The 24,424-nt window shown below is 49.7% G+C and overlaps 2 protein-coding genes across 6 annotated transcripts; one reads left to right on the top strand and one right to left on the bottom strand.

Moving 5' to 3' along the window:
* The first annotated feature begins 12,463 nt into the window (after positions 1-12,463).
* LOC123138194 (type I inositol polyphosphate 5-phosphatase 5) lies at positions 12,464-15,409 on the top strand. Its single transcript, XM_044558120.1, has 8 exons — positions 12,464-12,867; positions 12,954-13,049; positions 13,164-13,248; positions 13,347-13,451; positions 13,550-14,383; positions 14,481-14,589; positions 14,707-14,855; positions 14,963-15,409. Exons 1-8 carry the CDS (start codon positions 12,666-12,668, stop codon positions 15,183-15,185), a joined length of 1,803 nt encoding a protein of 600 aa, XP_044414055.1. The 5' UTR covers positions 12,464-12,665; the 3' UTR covers positions 15,186-15,409.
* Positions 15,410-15,598: 189 nt separating this feature from the next.
* On the bottom strand, positions 15,599-24,141 carry LOC123138195 (phosphatidylinositol transfer protein 3). 5 transcript variants are annotated; one of them, XM_044558125.1, is made up of 8 exons: positions 23,488-24,141; positions 23,208-23,314; positions 22,113-23,107; positions 17,940-18,030; positions 17,656-17,832; positions 17,345-17,443; positions 17,001-17,243; positions 15,599-16,447 (listed from the first exon to the last, which is right to left on the bottom strand). In XM_044558125.1, exons 4-8 carry the CDS (start codon positions 18,009-18,011, stop codon positions 15,827-15,829), a joined length of 1,212 nt encoding a protein of 403 aa, XP_044414060.1. In that variant the 5' UTR covers positions 18,012-18,030; positions 22,113-23,107; positions 23,208-23,314; positions 23,488-24,141; the 3' UTR covers positions 15,599-15,826. The 5 variants fall into 5 exon arrangements, with proteins under 5 accessions (XP_044414060.1, XP_044414057.1, XP_044414059.1 ...); XM_044558122.1 differs by lacking the exons at positions 22,113-23,107; positions 23,208-23,314; positions 23,488-24,141 and adding an exon at positions 19,531-19,831; XM_044558124.1 differs by lacking the exons at positions 22,113-23,107; positions 23,208-23,314; positions 23,488-24,141 and adding an exon at positions 19,218-19,366.
* Between the last annotated feature and the right edge of the window lie 283 nt (positions 24,142-24,424).

The following is a 24,424-nucleotide window of genomic DNA, read 5'->3' as shown; positions in this document are numbered from 1 at the left end:
CTGCATCGGGGTCGGTCGGGTGAATGTGAACAGGCTTCGTCTCACCGGACGACTGAAATGCAGATTCTGTGGCGGGTTTCTTGGATCGCAGCAAATCACTCGGATCTGCGTTTTGCTTGTATTCTTCAAACTCGACCGCTGTCACGTGGGAATCAGCAATCTTTGAGCCCTTCTGAAAGCACTCTTCTGCCTTTTTCCGATCACCGGTGACAGTGATCACTCCTTTGGGGTCGGGCATCTTCAATTTGAGGTACACGTAACATGGTCGAGCCATGAACAGTGCATAAGCTGGTCTCCCCAAAATGGCATGATATGCACTCTGAAAATCCACGACCTCAAACGTCAACTTCTCTTTGCGAAAATGTTTCGAATCACCAAACACCACGTCTAGAGCTATTTGGCCGAGTGACTCGGCTTTCTTCCCTGGTATAACTCCATGAAAGCTCATGTTACTGGTGCTCAGTCGGGACATCGGAATGCCCATTCCTTTCAGTGTGTCTGCATACAACAAATTCAGCCCGCTACCACCGTCCATCAGCACTTTTGTCAGTCGAGTGCCTTCGACAACTGGATCGACCACCAAAGCTTGCCTCCCAGGGGTGGCAATATGAGTCGGGTGATCAGATTGGTCGAATGTGATGGGTGTTTGGGACCATCTCAGATAATTTGCTTTTGCTGGGGTAACCATGTTCACCTCGCGGTTAATGACTTTCAATCGACTCTTGCTTTCCACATCTGCAAAGATCATCAGAGTGGAGTTGATATGCGGATATCCTTCCTCACTGTCCTCCTTGTCTTCGGCCTTGTCCGACTCCTTTTCCTTGTCCTTAGACTGTTTCCCTTGAAACTGCTGGATCAGGAGTCGACATTGGCGAGTGGTATGCTTTGGGTAAATGATATTCCCCTCTTCGTCTTTCTTCGTGTGGATATGACACGGCATATCCATCACGTCGTTCCCTTCTTTATCCTTTACCTTCTTAGGGTTCCAGGATCCTTTTGGTTTCCCTTTAAACTTTCCATGAGCCACGGCCAGAGCCTCTCCAGGAACTGCCGGTTCAGCCTTCCGCTTCTGTTTCTGACTGGTGTTTCCCTTCTCCGACTGGCTCGGCTTGTGCTTGCCGCTTCGGAGTCGGTCTTCTTCTTCACCGTTGGCGTACTTGGTAGCAATTTCCATCATCCGGCTCAAGGTCATGTCTCCGGTTCAACCAAATTTCAAACTCAATTCTCTGTTCTTGACACCATCCTTGAAGGCGCAGACTGCCTGATGATCAGACACATTCTCCACAGTATGGTGCAAAGTGATCCATCTCTGAATATACTCCCTGAGGGTCTCATTGGTCTTCTGCACGCAGACTTGTAGCTCCGTCAATCTAGCCGGTCGCTTGCAAGTTCCTTCAAACGTTCTGACAAACACTCAGGACAGATCTTCCCAAGTGTAAATACTGCTAGGAGGTAACTGATTCAACCACGCTCTGGCAGAACCTTCCAACATGAGGGGCAAATGCTTCATGGCCACCTCGTCATTCCCACCACCAATCTGAACTGCCACTCGGTAGTCCTCAAGCCAAGTTTCAGGCTTAGACTCACCGGTGAACTTGCTGACTCCTGTTGCCAACCTAAAATTGGGAGGAATCACTGCGGCTCTGATAGCTCTGCTGAAACATTCCGGACCAGAAACGTGCACTCGACTGCTCGTGGGCGCATCTCTGTCGAGTCCACCTCGATGGGCTCTGTTCCGGTCGACCAAGCCTTGCACGATAATGGATCGCGCGTCGAAGCCTGGTTCTTTGGGGTCGACTGGAACTCTTCGCCCCGCACTGAGCTGACGTCTGTCATCTTGCTGCCGAGGAGCGTAAGACCCACCCCTCAGAGGGGAAGTGGGCACTCGACTCCTATCATCTCGGTCGTGTCGGTCTCCATATTGGTCTCGCCGATTCTCGCGCCCTTCACGCCGCGGAGGCGATCTGGGACTGTGAGCCGACTGAACTGTATTCGCAGTGACGGATCGACTGTGAATTCTGTTGCGCGACTGCGACACGGCTGAATTCTGATCTCCTGCTGCCCGGAGCAGATCCCTGATCTGCATCAAGCCTCTGCCAGCTTCCGACTGAGAGGGCTGGATGGACTCTGCTATACGGGTCGCAGCTGCTAAATTCTGGATTGGGGTTCGATATACCTGAGTCGGCGGGAAGAGTTGACGTCGACTGGTGTCGGGAACTCGTTGCCGCGCGCGCTCGTCGAGTGCTCGCTGAAGATTCTCCAGGCGAGCGCGTTCGGCCAAATTGGCCAAACGTGCCTCCTCCAAGGCGCGAGCCTCGGGGGTTTCTCCTGCGATGGGAGTATGCAGGGCATCCATGTTCCTGCGGCGAAGTTCTTCTCTTTGCAGAGAGTCGAGTGGCTCGGGCTGGTACTCTTCGTGGTCTCGTGCGGGGTCGCCTCCGTCGCCTGCCCCACCATCACAGGCGAAGCCAGGGGGGCTGCGAGGCCCGTCGACCATCAAGATTTCTGCCGCTGGATCACTGCTATCGCATTCGGATGCAGTCTCTACGGAGCCAGTCGACAGATCGAACAGGCCGTAGAGAGATTCGTCGGGCTCGATTGCCGCAACTTGGGTGGTGGCCGTCTGGCGAGCCACCGCGTGTCTCACCAACCGCTGAAGCCTCGACCGACCCGAGCGCTTGCGCTGGCGGGAGACCGGGAGGGTGGTTGATAGGGGAGTCGACCGATATGGGGTCGACGCTTGCCGCAGCAGAACGCCGCGGACACATGCGCGAAAATGCGTCGCACCGCGGACGGGGAGCGCATCGACGTCGAGTGGAGCCTCCTGGAGCCAGGCGGATTCGTCGGCGACGAAGGTGAGGGCACCGAGACGAATCTCTCGACCCTCGACCAAAACTCCAGCAGCTACCATGATGAAAGTACTCGGAAGAATCGCAACTTCTCCACAAAATCGCTAAAACACCCGCCCCACGGTGGGCGCCAACTGTCGTGGATCTAAGTCTGACAGTAGAGTGGGGGGTAGGTATGGAGAGGCAAGGTCCTAGCTATGGAGAGGTTGTAAACACAAGAGATGTACCAGTTCAGGCCCTTCTTGGAGGAAGTAAAAGCCCTACGTCTCGGAGCCGGGAGGCGGTCGAGTGGATTATGTGTATATGGATTACAAGGTGCCGAACCCCTCTGCCTGTGGAGGGGTGTGGCTTATATAGAGTGCGCCAGGACCCCAGCCAACCCACGTAATGAAGGGTTTAAGGTACATTAAGTCCGGGGCGTTACTGGTAACGCCCCACATAAAGTGTCTTTACTATCATAAAGTCTACTTAATTACAGGCCGTTGCAGTGCAGAGTGCCTCTTGACCTTCTGGTGGTTGAGTGAGTCTTCGTGGTCGAGTCCTTCAAGTCAGTCGAGTGAGTCCCTCATAGGTCGAATGGAAGGTGATCTCTTCTAAGGGTGTCCTTGGGCAGGGTACTTAGATCAGGTCTGTGACCCTACCCTAGGTACATGACTCCATCAGTGGTCGACTTGATCATGGAAGTTTTGGTCATCACTCCCAATTGGACAGTGCCCTACATCGCCTATATTTTGAGGAAAGAACTCCCCGAGAATGAAGAAGAAGCTCGAGAGATCGTCCGCCGGTCCAAAGCTTTCACCGTCATGAGAGGTCAATTGTACAGAGAAAGTGCGACTGGAGTCAGCCAGAAATGCATAACACCAGAGGAAGGTCGAATGATTCTCAACGACATCCACTCGGGGACCTGTGGCCATCATGCGTCTTCTCGGACCATCGTGGCCAAAGCATACCGAGCTGGTTTTTATTGGCCCAGAGCGAATGAAATGGCGAAGGAGATAGTTGACAAGTGTGAAGGATGTCAGTTTTACTCCAATATGTCACACAAGCCCGCCTCAGCCTTAAAGACCATACCACTTGTCTGGCCCTTTGCTGTATGGGGTTTGGATATGGTTGGCCCGTTGAGAACAGGAAGAAGCGGTTTCACACATGTGCTGGTAGCAGTCGACAAGTTTACCAAGTGGATTGAGGCCAAACCCATCAAGAACCTCGATGCTGGTACCGCTGTCAGCTTCATCCGAGAACTGATATTCAGATATGGAGTCCCGCACAGCATCATCACTGATAACGGGTCAAACTTCAATTCTGAAGAATTCAGAGCTTTCTGCACGTCTCAAGGCACGCGAGTCCACTATGCTTCAGTCGCCCATCCGCAGTCGAATGGACAGGCAGAACGAGCCAATGGTTTGATTCTCAAAGGGTTGAAGCCCCGTTTGATGCGTGATCTCAAGCATGCGGCTGGTGCATGGGTTGACGAACTTCCCTCGATGCTTTGGGGGTTAAGGACCACACCCAACCGGTCGACTGGAAGAACTCCATTCTTCTTGGTCTATTGAGCTGAAGCAGTCTTGCCGAGTGATCTTCTCCACAACACTCCCCGAGTCGAGCTCTACACCGAAGCTGAAGCAGAACAAGCGCGGCAGGACGCAGTCGACCTTTTAGAGGAAGAAAGAGAGATGGCTCTAATCAGATCGACCATTTATCAACAAGACTTGCGTCGCTTCCACGCCAAAAACGTGAAGAGTCGAGCCTTCCAGGAAGGAGATTTAGTTCTCCGAGTGGACCAGCAGAAACCACACAAGCTTGCTCCTTCTTGGGAAGGTCCCTTCATCGTCACCAAGGTTCTCCACAATGGAGCATACCATCTTTACAATGTCGAACATCTGATCGACGAGCCCCGAGCTTGGAACGCGGAGCTTCTCCGCCCCTTTTACACTTAAGTATTCACTCGGATGAGTTGTAATAAAAGTACTCCTGTAGTTTATTTATCAAAGACAAGAGCTTTATAGTTTTCCCAGTGATTGTTATTACTTTTGTCCATATAAAACAATCCCCCAGTGGGTGGCTTAGCTGCGAATCCGATTCGCCTAAGTCTATAAAAACAAATCCTAACCGAGTGGTGAGTCAGTCTCCCACACGAAGGCTTAGCTGCGAAATCCGTTTCGCCTAAGATAAATAAAATCCTACCGAGTGGTAAGCCAGCCTTCCACTCGGAGGCTTAGCTGCAAAATCCGTTTCGCCTAAGATAAATAAAATCCTACCGAGTGGTAAGCCAGCCTTCCACTCGGAGGCTTAGCTGCAGTCCAAGTACTCGCCTAAGATAAATAAAATCCTACCGAGTGGTAAGCCAGCCTTCCACTCGGAGGCTTAGCTGCAGTCCAAGTACTCGCCTAAGATAAATAAAATCCTACCGAGTGGTAAGCCAGCCTTCCACTCGGAGGCTTAGCTGCAGTCCAAGTACTCGCCTAAGACAAATAAAATCCTACCGAGTGGTAAGCCAGCCTTCCACTCGGAGGCTTAGCTGCAGTCCAAGAACTCGCCTAAGTACAAGTACAACATGCGTTCTGCAAGGAGGACGAGGTGCAGGTCGACTGCTACCCTCTCCTTTCGAGCTACGCCACCAATTCAAAAATCCAACCGATTGGAGAGCAGACCTCCCACTCGGGGGCTTAGCTGCAGCCCAGTGCTCGCCTAAGTTTCTAAAATCCTACCGAGTGGAGAGCAAACCTCCCACTCGGGGGCTTAGCTGCAGCCCAGTGCTCGCCTAAGTGTCTGAAATCCTACCGAGTGGAGAGCAGACCTCCCACTCGGGGGCTTAGCTGCAGCCAAGTGCTCGCCTAAGTGTCTGAAATCCTACCGAGTGGAGAGCAGACCTCCCACTCGGGGGCTTAGCTGCAGCCCAGCGCTCGCCTAAGTTTCCGAAATCCTACCGAGTGGAGAGCAGACCTCCCACTCGAGGGCTTAGCTGCAGCCCAGTGCTCGCCTAAGTGTCTGAAATCCTACCGAGTGGAGAGCAGACCTCCCACTCGGGGGCTTAGCTGCAGCCCAGTGCTCGCCTAAGTGTCTGAAATCCTACCGAGTGGAGAGCAGACCTCTCACTCGGGGACTTAGCTGCAGCCCAGTGCTCGCCTAAGTGTCTGAAATCCTACCGAGTGGAGAGCAGACCTCCCATTCGGGGGCTTAGCTGCAGCCCAGTGCTCGCCTAAGTGTCTGAAATCCTACCGAGTGGAGAGCAGACCTCCCACTCGGGGGCTTAGCTGCAGCCCAGCGCTCGCCTAAGTGTCTGAAATCCTACCGAGTGGAGAGCAGACCTCCCACTCGGGGAGCTTAGCTGCAGCCCAGTGCTCGCCTAAGCATCTAAAAATCCTACCGAGTGGAGGTCAAACCTCTCGCTCGGGGACTTAGCTGCAGCCCAGTGCTCGCTTAAGTGAATTGGGGAACAAGTCGATGGCAATAAGCGCTTCGCTTTAACCTGCAAAAGACGCCTCAAACCAAATGCAAACATATTCAGCGACGAAGCCAAGTTCGGATAACACCTAATGGAACCGAAAGTGCTCAGGCGCTAGTTTTTTACCCCTCCTGTGGAGGGCTAGAAGGTGCCACAAACTCGTCCAGATCAATTCCATCTGCAATCCGAGTAGCAGCGGCAATAAAGGTCTCCATGAAAGATCTGAAATCGTGCTTCTTGGTGTTGGCCACCCTGAGAGCCACCAGCTTGTCCTCTCGTGCATCCTTGCAGTGGACGCGGACCAGAGACAGAGCAACATCCGCGCCGCACCTGGCCGAAGACTTCTTCCACTCCTGCACTCGACTTGGGACCTCGTTAAGTCGAGTCATCAGAGACTCGAGGTCGTTCTGGAGTGTCTCTCTTGGCCAGAGTATTGTGTTGATGCGGGAAGTTGCGACCTTCAGCCTTGCGAGATAATCGATGACGGCAGCAACACGAGATTCAAGTCGGAGCACGTTCATGGCGACTTCATCTTTCACAGGAGAGTTGATGGGGTCCAGGTTTACTTCCAGTCGACCAGTCTCCTCTTCAAAGTTCTGACAAAATTCTGCAAGCACAACCACCGAGTCAAGACAAACAGTCAGAGGTTACAATTGAAATATTTGTTTGATACAAAGGATTACCTTCAAGCATGAGGAACAACTTCTTGGCGAGTCCACCCAGATAAGCCTCTAGATCATTCTTCTTTCTCTTCAACTCGCTGGCCTTGTCATTCAGGGTGGTCTTGTCGCTTTTCAGTCGAGTGACCTCCTGGTTGGCAGCATCAAGAGCAGCTTTCAGATTGGTGTTTTCTTCTTCAAGCTTAGTCACTGAAGCCAGCTTCTCATCCGCTAGCCTGGTCTTCTCTAAAGCAGTTTTTTGCATCTTAGCCAAGTCAAGCTCTTGTTTCTTCAGGGCGTCCCTCACTTTGCCTACAAAGTTACAATGAGATTAGATTCGGAAACAAGTGAGAGGCAAAGGCAGTCGTCAAAAGCCTCACCAAGCATACCTTTAGCTTCCTCCTTCGCCTTCGTCAAGTTCTCTTGGGCCAGTTTCAGGTCGAGCTCGAGCTGAATGTGTTTGTTCTCCAACTCAGTATAACGAGCCGCAAGGTCACAGGATTTCTACGAAGAATCAATCGACAGACGTCAAAGACAATTCACTTCCGAGTGAGTAAGGAAAAATCATAGCATTTCTAAGACTATGGCCGAATGCAAACATTCGACCATAGTCTCGGGGACTACACCCAGTGGGTGCACTCAGCGTGCCCCCACTAGTTTCATCAAGAGTTGACCAGTCGACCAACAAAAAAAAGGAGACAATGTTCTTTAGACTATAGTCGACTGCCAGCAGTCGACCACAGTCTCGGGGACTACACCCAGTGGGTGCACTCAGTGTGCCCCCACCGGTCTATGAATCTATTCAACCTTGTCGAGTAAAGAAAAACTCAAAAACATAAAGACTATGGTCGATTGCCAGCAGTCCACCATAGCCTTGGGGACTACACCCAGTGGGTGCACTCAGCGTGCCCCCACTAATCCGGAATTTCAATCGACACACACCCAGTGGGTGTAAGACAGACTTTAGGAATTTCAGAAAGAAGAACAGGCAGTGACCGACTGACCTGAACATTACTCTGGAGGGCCGTACTGGCGTCATAGGCTGCCTAGCTGGCTTCTCGAATTGCCTTCACTTGCTCCATCATGACCCCCGCCTGGCGTATCGCTTCTTTAGCAGCACTGGCTTGGTCTTCTGGAATGGGGTAGGTGGAGAAAAGCGAGGGTTGAGCAGCACTCGACGACGAAGGGCGAGCACTCGTCAACGGCACCGCGAAGGTTACGGTTGGTCGAGTGACATTGTCCCCCTCCACGACCAACGTCTCGGGTGCCGGCACATCCTGAGTCACCTTGCCAGCAGACGTTTTCTTGCTTTTCCTCGGCCGTGGTGGTTCTTCGTCGTCGTCGTCAGGAAGGTCAATAACAATGTTAGATGAAACTGCAGAAAGAATCAAAATTAGAGACTATGAGTCAGTCGACTGAAGACGGCAACGCAGGAGTCATACCAGGGTTCGAGGTTGCAGCATCCTCCATCTCGTGGTCTTCGGCTCTCGCCGAAGTGTCGGAAGTAGCAGCGCTGCAGTTCCAAAAGTCAGTCGATTGGCCCATGAGTCGACCAAGAACCAGTTCATGAAACAGGGAAAGCTCAAAACTACCATTACCCTGAGATAGTGGGGATCGCCATCTTCATCTTCGGCAAGACCTTTGCAGGCTTCGACGGTGCCACTCGAGATTGCTTCGGAGCCTTCTCAGTCGGCGCCGGAGAAGTGGTCCGAGGGCGCTTGGTCGACTGGAAAGCGGTTGCGACCCCCTTACCCCGCTCAGTCACTGGATCATGGGCAAGCTTCGAGCGTCTTTCCGAGCGGGGAGGTGCAACTTCCTCCTCCTCCTCCTCTTCTTCCTCCTCACCAGAGTCGTCACCCTCGTCGTCGTCGTCAGCATCCGAATCCCACTCCTCCGGGCTTTCGTCCCCGCTTCCTTCCTCCTCCTCAATCGGCGTCTGCGCCCCATTGGGCATCGAGTACAATTCAGTGGTGACCTGTCAGACAAGCAACAAAGCAAAATGAAGATCACTCGATCAATTCACAGCAAAGCAGGATGGATAAAACAAAATTACACTCGGAGATAAGCGGCCATACCTTGTCCGGCGTATAGGTACAGTCGAGTGGCGGGATCCTCCTCGCTCCTCGAGGGTTGTCCTTGTTCCCTGTGATGGCGGTCACCCACCTCTCCAGCGTGGCGTCGTCGACTGCCTCTGGATGGACCCGAGTGGTGTCTTCGGTACCGCAGTACAGCCACATCGGGTGGCCTCGGTACTGGAGCGGTTGGATGCGCCGCCTAAGGAAGACTTCCAGAAGATCCATGCCCGTCACTCCGTCCCGAACGAGTTGGACCATGCGCTCCACCAACATTTTTACCTCAGCTTTCTCCTTAGGAAGCACCTTCAGAGAAGACGGTTTGTCCACTCGGTCCATGGAGAACGGAGGGAGACCAGTCGACTGCCCTGGCGTCGACTCGTCTTGGCAATAGAACCAAGTCGACTGCCACCCTCTGATCGACTCAGGAAGGGTCATGGTCGGGAAAGTGCTCTTGTTCCTCAACTGAATCCCAAGACCCCCGCACATCTGAATAACCTTGGTCCTATCATCACTCGGACTCGCCTTTTTTACTGTCTGCGACCGACAGGTGAATATGTGCTTGAAGAGACCCCAGTGCGGTCGACAACCCAGGAAGTTCTCGCACATGGACACAAAGGCAGCAAGATAGGCGATGGAATTGGGATTGAAATGGTGGAGTTGCGCCCCAAAGAAATTCAGAAACCCACGGAAGAACACACTCGGCGGCAGAGAAAAACCACGATCTACGTGAGTGGCTAAGAGAACGCACTCACCCTCCTGTGGCTGCGGTTGACACTCGGACCCCGGGAGCCTCGCTGACCCGTGAGGGATCAGTCCCTCATTGGCCAAGTCGTCGAGGTCCCTCTCAGTGATGGTCGAGCGGATCCAATCCCCTTGGACCCAACCCTTCGGCAGGCGGGACCTCGACGAAGATCCGCCCCGACTGGACGGTCTGCCCTTCGCTTGCCCCGTCGCCGTCGCCTTCTTCGTGCGCTCTAGAGCCGCCGTCTTCTCCTTCACCATTATCGCCGGCGAAGCGCTCGAGAGGTGGATAAGGCGGAGGTAGGAGCAGGCGCCGTGGGCGGAGGCAGAAAGGGAAGAGAGGAGAATGGGGAGGCACTGTTCAAAAACTCATCCCCGACGCTTTATATAAGGGCACTTCCGAGTGGCTGACGAGTGGGTCCGAGCAGATCTGTCACATCCCAAAACAGTCGCACGCGTACGATACGTGGCGAAAAAGGCGGCGCGGAAATCGAGGCGTCCATGCCTTATCCCGCCCGATTGCCGCGGATCGCCCCGCTTCGCGCGCTTCCCAAATTTCAGATCCCGCAAAATCCGCTAACAGCAGATCAATCTGTCAGGCGATATCCTTCCCGCGATCCGTCGCTCGGGAGTTCACCAGAGTTCAAAAGTTCACTCGACAAAAGATAAGAATGGATCAAGGCGACTGAAGTAAAAGTCGACGCCAACGTCGAAAAGAAGATCGCTGATCCAAGATACGACACAATCAAAACGCAGAAAATGAGTCGAAGAAAATCATCAACTCCTTCCTCACTCGAACCTCGATCCATTCGGGGGCTAATGATGAGGTTATGTACCTAGGGTAGGGTCATGAACCTATCTAGGATACCATGCCCAAGGACATCATCATACGAAGCTACCTTCCAGTCGACCAAGAGAAGTTCCACTCGACCAAGGGAGACTCCACTCGACTGGCTAGAAGACACTCGACCATGAAGATGCACTCGACCATCAGAAGTTCAGGATCTACTCTGCATCCAAACGGTCTGTAATTGAATAGTCTTAATGGTCATGATGACACTTTATGTAGGGCGTTACCAGTAACGCCCAGCCTTAATGTACTTTAACCCTCCTCTACGTGGGTTGGCTGGGGTCCTGGCGTCCTGTATATAAGCCACCCCCTCCACTGGTAGAAGGGTTCGCACACCTGTAACTCATATACACAGAGATCAGTCGACCGCCTCCGGGCTCCGAGACGTAGAGCTGTTACTTCCTCAGAGAAGGGCCTGAACTCGCTAAACACCCGTGTGTACAACTACTCCATAGCTAGGACCTTGCCTTTCCATACTTACCCCCTATTCTACTGTCAGACTTAGAACCACGACACATGCAGCGCGCCACTTGGCACAACCTGAGGAATTGGAATGATCTTCACAACAAATACTCTTTATCTAGTGATTTTGGGGTTACATAAAACAAACATGTAGACGAAAGATTAAAGACTGTTTGCCTTGATCCAGAGAAAGATTAGAATACTGTTTGCCTCGATTTTCAAAGGCGCGGAAATCAACCAGCGTATGGTATGGAGTCTGAAGTTGGAAAAGTGGGTGATAGAAAACCTGTGGATCTGAGCTGAGGTCAACGTTGGCACTAGATGAAAATATGCACCGTCCACATGTGACCTGAAACTTCGGCTGGCACATCTTATCTACTAATGCCCGCTGTTTTGACTTGTTCATTCATATTTTATTTACCGCCCCACTCCCCCTAGCACGGCTGGCATGCATCTCTCCGTGAGATTCAAACACGCATCATACTGTACTTAACCCAGCAGTACCCAGACCAGACACATTCCAAGAGCATCCTAGGGAGTCTGATTTGACGCCTAAAAATCACAGTGCTCATATCATGACACACTTTAGTTGCTAAAAAACGCAAGTTAAAAAATAAACAGAAAAAAGCAGCAAGAAGGCAAGAAGAAACCAAAGGGGTTGTGCATCCATAGCTAGCATCGTAGGCTCCCTCCCTGAACAATCGGCTTCTTGTTTTCCTTGCGTGGCTAGGGCGAACTCTTCTCTTCAAACTTCGGCCGGCGAGCTCGTGGATTCGCATCCCCTCTGCTTGCCGTTTCGGCGGCGGTGGCGGGGAGGGAAAGCCCGGTGCCTCCACTCTGGTTAGTAGTTTAGGTTAGCGCTTTTTAGTCCTCGCAAGTGCAGTGCTCAGACAAATGGCGGCGCTATTTTTTCGAGTTCGTCCAGCTGGACGTAGTCGACGGAGCTACGGCGTAAATTCCTGCGGTCCCTTTGGGACGGTGAGGTTAGAGTTTCTTGTCTTGTGGCGAAATTTGGTGGCAGGTGCTCCAGATCTATGCAAGGGTTCAACGGCGACGCCTGTGGCTCCAGGGCGCTGGTCCTTATGGGCACGTGCACGAAGACTTTCCGGCTGTCATCGATAAGGTCAAGCCGACTCCGAAAGAGGAGCGGCGACAGTGGCGCGTTCTGGCGGCAATAGTGGTGGTTTGGGGGTCTTGGAATCTCAATGTAATTTTTATCAATTTTTATTATGTTCAAGATGCTTTGTACTTCTGCAGAACTTTAATAATAGATCTGAATCATTTTTTTGCAAGAAAGAAAAGAACACCAGGCGCCCGTTCATTCATTTTTGAAGGCCCGGGCAACACAATTCCCTCCCCGCCACCCATTTTCGCCCCCACTTTGCCTCCTGCGCCCACCACTCCACATTTCGCTCTCGCCTTGTTGCCTGCCCTGCCGGGCTCCGTGGAGGGGGGAGGAAGAAGAGAGGAAAAAAAGGAGCTGCCTTTTACGACACAAGACAGGCGAGGCGCCCGTCCCGGACGAGGGTCCATGCATCACGCCGTCCCCTCCTTTTTACCGCGACCGCGACCGCCAGCGGCTGAATGTCAACCCACCACCACCACAGCCTCAGCAGCAATGCCGTCCCCCGCGACATCCCCAAGCCCGCCTCCGCCGACGAGCTCGCCAAGAATGGCAAGAAGAAGAAGTCCTTCATGTCCAACATCTTCCGCAAGAAGGGCCGCAGCGGCGCCGGCAGCTCCGACAAGCGCCCTCCCTCCCGCCGAGACCGAGACTTCCTCTTCGGTGCGTTCCCTTGCTAGCTATTCGGCGCCGGAGGATCGTCGGCCTCCTCTGTTTCTGACGGTTGCCTGGTCTTCTTGGCATGGCAGATTTGGAAGAGAAATACGGCGAGAGGGCGGACTCCGCGACGGCGAGGGCGGAGGAGTTCCTGGACGCGTCCCCCGCCGTCCGCAAAAGCGTCTCAGGTGAGCTCTCATCGTTTTTGGGGGAGAAATGTGCACGTACGTATGTGTGTGTGCTCGTCGTGATCGATGGATCACATTGCGTTTCTTTTTTCCTTTGGTGTCGTGTCGTGGCAGATCGGCATTGCGCGACGCGGATCGAGAGCCTGACCCTGAGCTGCCTCGACTCGCCCAACAGGAACGTCGACACACGGGAGTACAGGTAAGCAAGAGAAGAGAACATGATCTTCAGTTTTCGTCTGAACTTTTTGTCTGAAAGAAGAGGCTGATCTTTGTCAAGTTGATGGCATTGCGTTGCAGGGTGTTCGTGGGCACGTGGAACGTGGGCGGGAGGCCCCCTAACAGCAGCCTTAACCTAGAGGATTTTCTCCAGATAGAAGGGCTACCCGACATATACGTCCTAGGGTACGTACGTACAGGATCTCCCTGCAAATTTTCAATGAAACTATGATCGATGCTGCACATTTTTCGATATGAATTATGATCTATATGGGCGCATGCAGGTTCCAGGAGATCGTGCCGCTGAACGCGGGCAACGTGCTGGTGGTGGAGGACAACGAGCCGGCGGCCAAGTGGCTGGCGCTCATCTACCAGGCGCTGAACAAGCCCCAGCAGCAGCAGCAGCGCCAGCAGCAGGCGCAGGCGCAGGCGCAGCAGGACCAGCCGTCGTCCGGCGACGAGCTGTCGCCGACGGAGTCCGTCGCCTCCTCCTCCTCCTCCCGGGCCCGCCCGTCCATCCCCAGGTCCTCCAGCAGCGGCGCGCTCCTCTTCCAGAAGCCGACCCTCAAGGCGCTCAGCAAGAGCTACCGCGTCAACAGCGCGCTCGTCAAGACCTGCACCTGCATGGCCGACCCCTCCACCATGCACCGCCGCGCCAGGGAGATGCGGGACTTCATCTACCGCGTCGAGGCCTCCACGTCCAGCGCCGACGACCCGGACCCATCCTGCTCCTCCTCCTCGTCGGCGATGATGACGCCCGCGGGACCCGAGGCCGGCGGCGGCATGAACTACTGCCTGATCGCGAGCAAGCAGATGGTGGGCATCTTCCTGTCGGTGTGGGTGCGGCGGGAGCTGGTGCAGAACATCGGCCACCTCCGGGTGGACTCCGTGGGGCGCGGCATCATGGGCCGCCTCGGCAACAAGGGCTGCATCGCCATGAGCATGACGCTGCACCAGACCAGCGTGTGCTTCGTGTGCAGCCACCTGGCCTCCGGCGAGAAGGACGGCGACGAGGTCCGCCGCAACTCCGACGTCGCCGAGATCCTCAAGAGCACCCAGTTCCCCCGCATCTGCAAGGTCCCCGGCCAGCGCATCCCCGAGAAGATCATCGACCACGAGTAAGCCAAGCCCATCACCCACCCACACAACAAAATGAAACAAAATCATAGGCTCTGTTTGTGCTTGCTGATGTTGATTTCATCTGTAAAAACCCAGCCGGATCATATGGCTCGGGGACCTGAACTACCGGGTGGCGCTCAGCTACGACGAGACCAGGGTGCTGCTGGAGCAGAACGACTGGGACACCCTGCTGGAGAACGATCAGGTACCAAAATGGTGAACTGCATTTTTCAGAATTTTCAGATATGCTACAGTGGCAGCAGCAGCCAAAACCAAGCAAAGTTCTGCTGGCTGACCAAGAAACCTGTTTATCCATGGACAGCTGATGATCGAGAGGCAAGCAGGACGGGTGTTCAAGGGGTGGAAGGAGGGCAAGATCTACTTCGCGCCGACGTACAAGTACAAGCTCAACTCCGACACCTACGCCGGCGAGACGACCAAATCCAAGAGGAAAAGGAGAACACCCTCATGGTAGTTACCAGCAGAAGAAAGAACTGTCGCTGGACCTGAACCATGGAGGTTTCAGGTCTTTGCCAAACTCTGACGTAAGGTTTACCTTTACCTCCATGTCGATGCAGGTGCGACCGGATACTGTGGCACGGCAAGGGGATAGAGCAGCTGCAGTACATCAGGGGGGAGCACCGGTTCTCCGACCACCGGCCCGTCTGCAGCGTCTTCGTGGTCGAGGCCGACGCCGACAACGGGAGCAGGATCAGGAAGGGCTACTCCACCCTGGACTCCAGGGTTCATTGCGAGTCGCCGTTGCCGATACCGCAGAGACACAGCTTCTATGACTTTTGACCTGTTATAGTGATCCTCTTTTGTCTATACTTCTTCTATAGGTTACAAGGATCAGAAATGTCTAGTGAGAGGGGGGGCTGAAGGTTTTTCAACTTTCATGCCTAGCACTTTTTCTTGCTGACTGAAATGTAAATGGTGGCTTCTAGCAGATATACAAGTTGTTGCCAACTCCTTGAGCTTTGACACTAGCTAGTACTCCTTGAGGAGTAAATAACAGTAGAAATTACAAGTAGTATTTTTCAGTCAAAGGTTGAATAAGAAGACAGAAGTCCGGTCAATGCGAAGTAGACATCAACTTTGATGTGCAAAAGTTAAGAAATGGCGGAAAGGTGATATTCAGATTTACCGAAAAAGGAGAGCAGGATATAGCATGCATTCCAATAGATTCCAAAGAGCAATAGGAATACAAAAGCTGAGGGTAGCAAAGTATTTTATCATTGTTACCGTTTGATTGGTTCATTTGTTGCCAAAAGGTTCTTCGAACAAGGTCACAAGGGGGGCGACTACAAAATAAGTCAGGCAACACTCCCCCCTTGTGTGTTAAAAGGGTTGTTATCACTTTTAATGTTCATATGTTGGTGGGAATTCACTGTGGTGGGAGCTCATATCAAGATTGGAATGTACTTCTCGTGCTGATAGCTTCACGGATCAGATGAACTGCCGCTTTTGCCTGCTGATGCAATACCTTCCCCTCGCGAGCTTGTCGATTTTACAGTGCTTGATTCGGTCTCTGTTTCTTCTTTCTTTTCAGACCCAGTCTCTGTTTCTCCCTTCTTTTCAGAAACAGTCGCAGTTTCTTCCTCCTTTACAGATTCAGTCGCAGTTTCTCCCCTCTTCTCAGATGAAGTCTCGGTCTCTTCCCTCTCCTCAGATGCAGCCTCGGTATCTTCCTTCTCCGATGCAGTGTCTGTTTCTCCACTCTTTTCAGATGCAGCTTCTGTTTCCCCAATCATGTCAGATGGAGTCTCTTCAGTCTTCAAACCCGAGTCACATTGTTGAGACCCGTGGTTCTTCATGCGATATGGCTCTGCAGCAAGAGAAGAGTTCTCGGGGCTCCAGAATAATGGCATCTTTTTATCATCTCCTCTCATCCTTGCAGCATAATCATTTATGTTAAAAGTGACCGGGCTTCTACCGCCAAATGCGCATTCTAACTCGTCCAGGTTGAAAAGGTCTTCCATTATCTTGTCAGTTTCAGGTCTATCCGAGTACACAAATTTGACCTTATTTTTCGTTTTTGGCTCAAGAAGGGGACTTGCCATCTGCATTCAGATGTAGTACTTAGTTCCGGAAACAGGTCCTATAGTTATAAATAACACTGGATGCTTCATTTAATTTTTATATGATAATATCCTATAACTGTTACTCATTGACAGAAACTCCACAAGACGAAAAAAGAACATGAAGAAACAAATACGAGGTGTTTCGAATTTAAGAAGAAAATTATAAGTACATAACCCACCGTGACATCTTATATTGGAAGTCTACAAGCAAAAGAGGAGAACAAAGATATGCTTAGGTACTAGATATGGAGCACATCATCCCTATGCTTCTGATTAAGTAACGCTGCATGTGACATTGAGGTAGATTATGATAACCCAGCTTTTGCCTATTTTTCCGTTTGGCTAACCAACATTTTTCTGCTTTCATGTGTTTTTTTGTGGATTATAAAATAAGGTTAAATAGATAAAAATACCAGATTATTTTCTATTAACTCTGTGTATTTTTCCGTTTCGCTAACCAACACAGTTCAGCAACCGCAAACTGCGCCTAAATAGATAAAAATAAGATGGTTAAAGCTTTTACAAATCATACCTTCCAAAAAGACTCAAAAAACTTGGGAGCATTATAAAGAATTGCCACACCCAATCTTTCAGGATAATGACCTTGTAGGACATCTGCTGTCAACTTTGTCACTAGAAGTGACACATTAGGCAAGCTGAAGCCAGCAAAATCAATCAGCCAAACCATCTGATCCTGTCCAGCTGGAAGATTTAGAATTGCATTCTCCATACAGTATACCAAATACCGGATCTGCCCTTTGGACTTCTTGGTATTCTGAAAATGAGTCACCAAAATTAGAACGACAAAATGACACAATCTAATGTGCATACATATGCACATTTTGATACAATAAGAAAAAAAGAGCATCATTAAACCTGGCATCCAGGTCTCATGACAAGAATACTCCGTCCACTCTTGTCAAAATAATCACTTCGGTAAATTTTTCCAGTCATGGCTTCACTCGATATCTCGTCCTATATCACGAAATTTAAATTAATAATGTGTATCAAATACTATGCCATCAGACCTACTACAATAATGCATCAACTATTCGGCTGTTTCACAAAGCATACTACAAAGATCCAAAATGGTATAAGGCGAATCACTTGTACCACATGGATACATGACATGCTATTTCTTTCGAGAAATATAGGTTTGCTTAAGTCAAAAGGTGGGGACGGCTCACCCAACGGATCTCATCTGGCTTATACTCAGAACGCCATTTCAAGGTTTTTGTAAGCATTTTGGTAGCCTTCCTCACGTCCCAGTTTCTTGCTATCAGGTACCTTGCAATTGAACCATCTGAGCAATACAGTGCAGATTTTCCAGATAGTTGTCCTAGAGCAGCTCTAACTTCACCAATCTAACAAGGAGGAATATAAATATGAGAAATAGAAACAACGGTATCCACGCACAACAGGGTAAAGAATAATGAGTTGCATCTAAGCAAAATAGGTGATACTGGATCACCTTGGACAGCTGCTGCTCATATAATGCTGCTTCTTTCGCATGGCCATTATTTGCACCACTCCCTGAGCTCATAATTCTGTTTTTCTATTCCCTATCATAAAACAACACAAATCGCTTGTAAGAACTGTAAACTGAGTTGCATCGAGTTAGACCAAAGAGAATGCTTGTATTTAGATGATATGAGAGATGGTATGATGAAACAAAAAAATTCTAGCAGATATGCACAACATAAGTGATCACAATTATGCTTAAAGATTGCACTTATGCTAGTTTGCACCCCATTTTTTCCGCAAAAAAAATTTTGCACCCCATTTGCAATGACAAACTCATTAACATGCATATATATTCCCCACCACTCACACACCCACCCAAAAAGTACAATTCAATGAATTCATACAGTCTAATCTCGCTGGTAATTATAGCAGATGATATTTAGGAGCTAGCTAAGAAACTTATGGAGGGCCATGCAGCAGGAGGTGGTCTTGTATTCTTGAGTGTGCCTTACACAACAATTGAGAAGATGGTAGTAAGGATTGGGTGAAGTGAAAGTGAAAGAGGGAAATAGAGCATTCTGTTGGTGATCTCTATGAAGCATAAGAGTTCATCGACGCCAACCAATTCAATTTTTTCTCAATTTATACGGTTCAATAGTCTGTAAAAGTAGACCAGTAACTGAAAGAATGAGAAAGTTACTGAGGCTGGAGCATGTTTTCTTGTGTATAAAATCACCTACTCCTGTAGTATGGAGCAATATTTGTGTGCATAATTAAACCTACACAGATCGTCTTCACCTTCTACTTGTGTGCTGATCCAACCCGATGACCAAGGAGTACTAGAATACAGAAAAACATAATGGACAAGGATACAATGTTCACATCAGCCATCACTAGGAGATCTTGAAGTTGCTGTCGTGTCACCTATGAACATTATCCAGTTAGTTATCCCGCAGGAGGCAGCAGAACAGTCCAGTAGCAAACCAGACTCCCAAATTCCCACTGCCGGCAAACAAAACTACGAGTAGCTAGCAAGGAACCACTCCGGAACGGCAAAATTCAGAGTATCAACTGAACAGGCTTATGCCCCAAAAAGGAAACAAATCAACAGGCAACCTCGACCCTCACCAAGAACCATCCAGATCCCTCAACAATCCAGCTAAACCATTTAAAGAGGGGGGGTGGGGGATTGCGGAGCAGCCAAATTCCTGAAGCAACCTCCCCAGTCTGGCTGGAAATCGCAGTAAATGAATACGGCCAAGAGCCGGAAAACCCCAGTTCCTGCCTGCTCGGGACGGCGGCCGCCGCAAGAACCAAGGAACGCCGTCGAAATGGCACGCGCCCCAAGACGGCGGGGTTAGCTCCCCCGGAAACGCCGCCGCGGGCAGGAATGCAAGATCCCACCCAGCCTACGCCTGGCCTCGAGCTAATAAGCCACGCGCGCCAGGAGATCCCACCAAACCGAGAGCTTTCCAGCACATGCAGCAAATCGTCCGTCCGCCCAAAAAGGACAGGCAATCTTTCTTCCGGAAGAAAAAAAGTGCTAAAAGCGAAACTGGTGCTCAACCGAAGCTGCCCGCGAGGTTCTGGGCGCTCACCTCGGCGACGGCGACGGCGAGGCGGGGAAGGCGGAGCGCGCGAGGGTCGGCCGGGTCGTCCTCTCCTCTCCTCTCCCACCACGCCTGGGAAGCGAGGACGCGAGTGGGACTAGTGGTAGAGTACTGTACTTGTTTGGTGAAAGTCGAATCTGCTTCCCATCGATATGTTCGGGAGATGGAATAAATCGGACGGCCCCCGCCCGGCCCGATCCCCTCGCGTCGGGCCATCGGACGGCCGGGCCCGCCCCTCGTGCTGGGCGGTGAACGGGACAGGCGGAAACGGAAAACTATTGGGATTGTCGGGAGGCCGTGAGCTGTTTTTCCGTGTTGTTTACTGTACTTGTTTGGCGCTGCGATCAGGGAATCGGATCGGATTGGGCGGTTAAGCGTCGAGGATAATGATATGAGAACGTGCTGTCATGGTCCGTTTTTCTTGGAGGCAGTAGTAGAAACTAGCGAGTAGTGCGCGGCGCCGCGCCATAAGGATTATAGGCTATTTATTTATTTTTTTAATATTTGGTAAGTCGTCCCAAGACTTGATTCGTGGCAAAGTAGTCCATACAAGGAAAGATACATCATACATGCATAAGTGATCTACAACATGTAGTGATAGTGGTGGCAAAGTAGTTCATACAAGAAAAAATACATCTAGTTGGTACATGCATGAGTGATCTACAATATGTAGTGATAGTGGGTACCGGAATTGCGAAGCACTTGTTTTCTTCCTAGACCCAAGATATTGATTCTTCAGCTGGATTTGTCTTTGCGATGTAGTGGTAGTGAAATTTACTTCTGAATCAAACCACCACTACGGGTCCTAAGAGACATATATCACTAACCAATCTATTCAAGTCGATTCAATCTGTTCAAATCAATCCACAGAAGCTGATCCAATCTGTTCAAATCAATCCACAGAAGCTGCGCAATCCATTCAAGTTGATACACCGAAGCATGCGCGGCCAACTGTGCGCGGCGGCACGCTGCCGCCGCACCCATTGGTTCAGTATGTGTTTGTTTTGTTATAGTTTTTGAAATTTTGTTGTACGGTCTGCATATGCATACCTTCGAGCCAGCTCGAGAGTTTTTACGCCCAGCAGTCTATTTTTCCCCCCTACATATACTTCTTGAACACACTTAATTACGCTTCTCATATAGTCACATTCTCAGCTTTTTTGAAGTGCAGACCAACTTATGGAGAAAAAAATAACATGTAGAAGGTAAAAAAGATATGCAACTGATGAATCGTTCTTTGGCTTCTTTTCTATGAATCATCCAAGATACAACATCCATATGTGTGATATTCTACTTATATGGAGATCCCTCATCTAACGTCTACACCATCAGGTAGGAAGCAACACGCCCCAATTCAAAACTTGTCTCCATATATAATGAGCTCCTTCTCTATACATGTCCCAGAACCACTTGAACCCATCCCTGATTGGACATGAACATGTTACGTGAAAAATAAAAATAAAAACTGATTTGTGGAAATGTATTGGAATACTTTACGTAGGACCATGGGCCATAAGAACAGCACAAAATTTTGCACCACATTAGAAAAGATTTCTAATTTGCAACACAAAATAGGCATCCTATAAAAAAGACAATTCTTCTAATTTGCAGATATTCAAATTTCAACAATATGAAACCAATTGATGTATTATATAGTGCTAGCGAAAATAAGCATTTGCCGGTTTAGCAAACTGATACTTGAAAGCAGGTTAGCTAGGCGAGATACCATCTGGCCATCCATGAACCAACAAACTGGAAGAGCTACGTGAAATACCATCTGACCGTCCATGAACCAAACAAACTGGAAGCACACTACTACGGGAAAATAGTCTATGTAGGTGATAGCATCCAAGATCACTAAAATATTGTTTAGTATGGGCTTCCAGATGAACACATATTTCTGTCTATAGGCTTCCAGATGAACACATATTTCTGTCTATAGGCTTCCAGATGAACACATACTACAGTCTTGCCTATATTCCAATAACTCTGTGTGATTAACTGAATATGTACCAGCAGGCCAATAAAAATGGTACCTACAACACCATAAGGGTGTACCTCATACAGGTAGCGCCAAGCCAGAGACCCAGTCAATAGTTTGTGTCAACGTAAGTTCGCAGAATAACAAGTTCAGTCTGCATAAACATTATTTCTCTGTTGTAAGATTTTACACAGGTAATGAGTATGTTCTTATATATTTCATGCAATAATGGTGATCTGAACCATACTGAAGAAAAGCTATCCTAAGCTACTGCTTAACAAAAACTTCTCTCGTGAAGATATGTGTCATGGTAACTACAACACACTGCTTGAATCTATACAGTAATGGAAATACCTGAACTTGATAACAGTCAGGGTTAATCCTAGGTGTGTCGTTCTTACACTTTCTCTCCGTAGTGGGTCACGCATTTAATCATTGATCATTTTATCAATTACATTTAAAAAGCTGATTCTTAGATCTGTGATTGCAGCTGACATCAGGCACCTCATCTGTATTTCCCATGTGTAATTATAATGCAAGGTATAAAGAAAATTTATTACCAAATGTATCTAGAGCTCTGTCTCTTTACCTTATACACCTTCAGATTTCCCCCTTAATATTGAAAACCTTGCTGGGGAGGCTCGGCATAATACTCCCAGACCTATAATAGAAGTGTAAAAACAGATATATACAGTAAAATGGACATGCAGTAGCATATCTTGACTACTATTAAACTATTATCGGAAAAGAATTAAACTTCCTAATCTACAAAATTACCAAAAGATTATTGAAGACAACCCTACTAAAACAGGACAGAACCACAAATCGCAAATGCATATTGATTCGAGACTTGTTCAGTGTTCACTGCACAGTGGCACGCGAGGCCATTGTTTTCTATAGATGGCATAGATGTATTAAGAATTCAACATCCATTTACAGATTCAGAATAGTCCAAGGATAATTTAGAATAATCGGAGGAAAACTTTGCTCTCACATTGGCTGACATTGGTGAACAAAATTTAACTGAAATGTAAATAAGTTCAAGCCTGCAATATTTTGAATGCAAGACAGATCTGTTTGTGACTATTGCACATGAATTAAAACTCAGAACTGCATGACTTGATTAAAATCTAAGATCCCATGAATTCACAAGAAAAGCTATGATGTGGGAAAACTCAGCAAGTGATCTCACATATACGGGAAGCTAAAAGTTCAAGTGGGGTTTCCTTTTCCTCCGGAGAAGCCCATGTAAAACTGTTTTGGTCCAAAAGTGTAGGCTAACATATGACCACCTTATCCACTTGCAGAGATAATCTATTGTAACACTTTGTGTTCAGATCAATAGACACTTGTACTCCTCGATCTTGAATGTAGCAGTTGGGTAAAATAAATGGCAGTACATTATCTGATCTCATGAACCAACCTAACTCTGAATGATGGGCGAAGCAGAACAGGTAAGCGGGACAGTGAGAGCAACCCAAATTAAGACGGGGAGATGCACTTACAGGAAAGTATGTGAAGATATTTTTCACTTCGAATGCTTCCATGCAGCATCAGCGGGCCGAACATCCAGCAAAGAAAGAACTAATGAACAACATGAACCAACAAAACAAATCAAGATTAAGGCAAACAGTAACCAAGGGAGAGTAAAGAAAAATAGGACTGGGAAGGGACGGAGCCACACCAGTCGGAGTCTGCAACATGTGCTTGAAGGTGAGATGTACCGGCACATGATGACCTCGCCGGAGCTGAAGAACGAATCCACCATCCAGACCGTGAACCTGAAACTCACTAAACCAAAATATCAAAAATCAGATTAATCCAATCCATAGCGGTGAAATCAACTTGTAAATTGAGAATCAAATCGTGTTGCTATTGATCAATCATCAATCACTGTGAGCTGAGTCCACTGGACATCGTGAGTCAGGTAATGATGGATCATGAATTGGCAAAAATGAACATACCATTTGGGACGCAAGAATCCTTCTGTGGCCTCTTCCTCTCCTGTTTCGGCCGACGTCGCTTCTGGTGCAGTACTGGACTACTTGACGAAGGAAAGTATGTGACCATCGTTCATGCTCACGCTTGGCTCGGTTTGGTCAATTGCTAGAACACCTCGCATGCGAGCTGAACACCAGCGTCGCAGGAGGCAGCAAGCGAGGGGCTAGAGCTGGCGCGGGGCAGAGAGGCTGCTAGAGGAGGCTAGCGTGTCAACCTAGACACCATGTTCACGTACCTGCAGCAGAACAATCGTCTCCCGCCCAGCCTCCTCCGACGCCGGGCGCGTCCTCTTCCTCTGCCCGAGCTGCTTTTCCAAGACTCCAATGGCATTGCCGCCCCATCCTTCAATGCCAACACCACCACCGATAACCCAAGCAGCGATGGAGGAGCCCCTTGCCATATGGTATGTCCCCGTTTTGTGTTTTTCGTCGTCTTGGGGAAAGAAGAGCGGCGTACTGAAGGAGAGCGACGGAGCTCCCTCCGGCCGGTGGTAAGAGATGAGATGGAGGGCACGGGGAGAAGCTCCCTCCGGCGGCATCAAGAGATAAGGTGGAGGGTATGGGGAGGGGGCGTGGGGAATCGCTGCAGGCCGCTGGCTGACTCGATCTCGAGCGACTGCTCGGAGGCAATGAGAGGAGACGTGCGTCTCATTTATACAGAGGACAGGACGTCTCTAGATAAGTTGACGTGTCGATCTGACAATCCCTTTTTACCCTCAGGACTGCACGCGTGACATCCAGATTGACATGTTGTACACCCAAAAAACTTAAAAAAACAGAAAAAAGACGCGTGGGACCAACACACCTAAACCGGCAACAACCCTGTGAATCGAACGTGGAAAACGCGGAGACAGATAAAAAAAGGCAAGGACTCTCTGGAAACTGATGGTAGATAAGGCCA

The sequence above is a fragment of the Triticum aestivum genome, chromosome 6B (genome assembly GCF_018294505.1).
Source record: "Triticum aestivum cultivar Chinese Spring chromosome 6B, IWGSC CS RefSeq v2.1, whole genome shotgun sequence".
In the NCBI taxonomy this organism is placed as follows: domain Eukaryota; kingdom Viridiplantae; phylum Streptophyta; class Magnoliopsida; order Poales; family Poaceae; genus Triticum; species Triticum aestivum.
This window is presented reverse-complemented; position numbering and strand designations above follow the sequence as displayed.

What these genes read in the sequence shown, in the direction of transcription:
- LOC123138194 (XM_044558120.1), top strand. Translation starts at nt 12,666, where the DNA reads ATGTCAACCCACCACCACCACAGCCTCAGCAGCAATGCCGTCCCCCGC. An exon ending in AGACCGAGACTTCCTCTTCG is followed by an intron (nt 12,868 to 12,953) that starts GTGCGTTCCCTT and finishes TTGGCATGGCAG; the next exon opens with ATTTGGAAGAGAAATACGGC. An exon ending in AAAAGGAGAACACCCTCATG is followed by an intron (nt 14,856 to 14,962) that starts GTAGTTACCAGC and finishes ATGTCGATGCAG; the next exon opens with GTGCGACCGGATACTGTGGC.
- LOC123138195 (XM_044558125.1), bottom strand. Translation starts at nt 18,011, where the DNA reads ATGAGCTCAGGGAGTGGTGCAAATAATGGCCATGCGAAAGAAGCAGCA. An exon ending in AGCCAGATGAGATCCGTTGG is followed by an intron (nt 17,444 to 17,655) that starts GTGAGCCGTCCC and finishes TTCGTGATATAG; the next exon opens with GACGAGATATCGAGTGAAGC. An exon ending in TTTTTGAGTCTTTTTGGAAG is followed by an intron (nt 16,448 to 17,000) that starts GTATGATTTGTA and finishes ATCTGAATGCAG; the next exon opens with ATGGCAAGTCCCCTTCTTGA.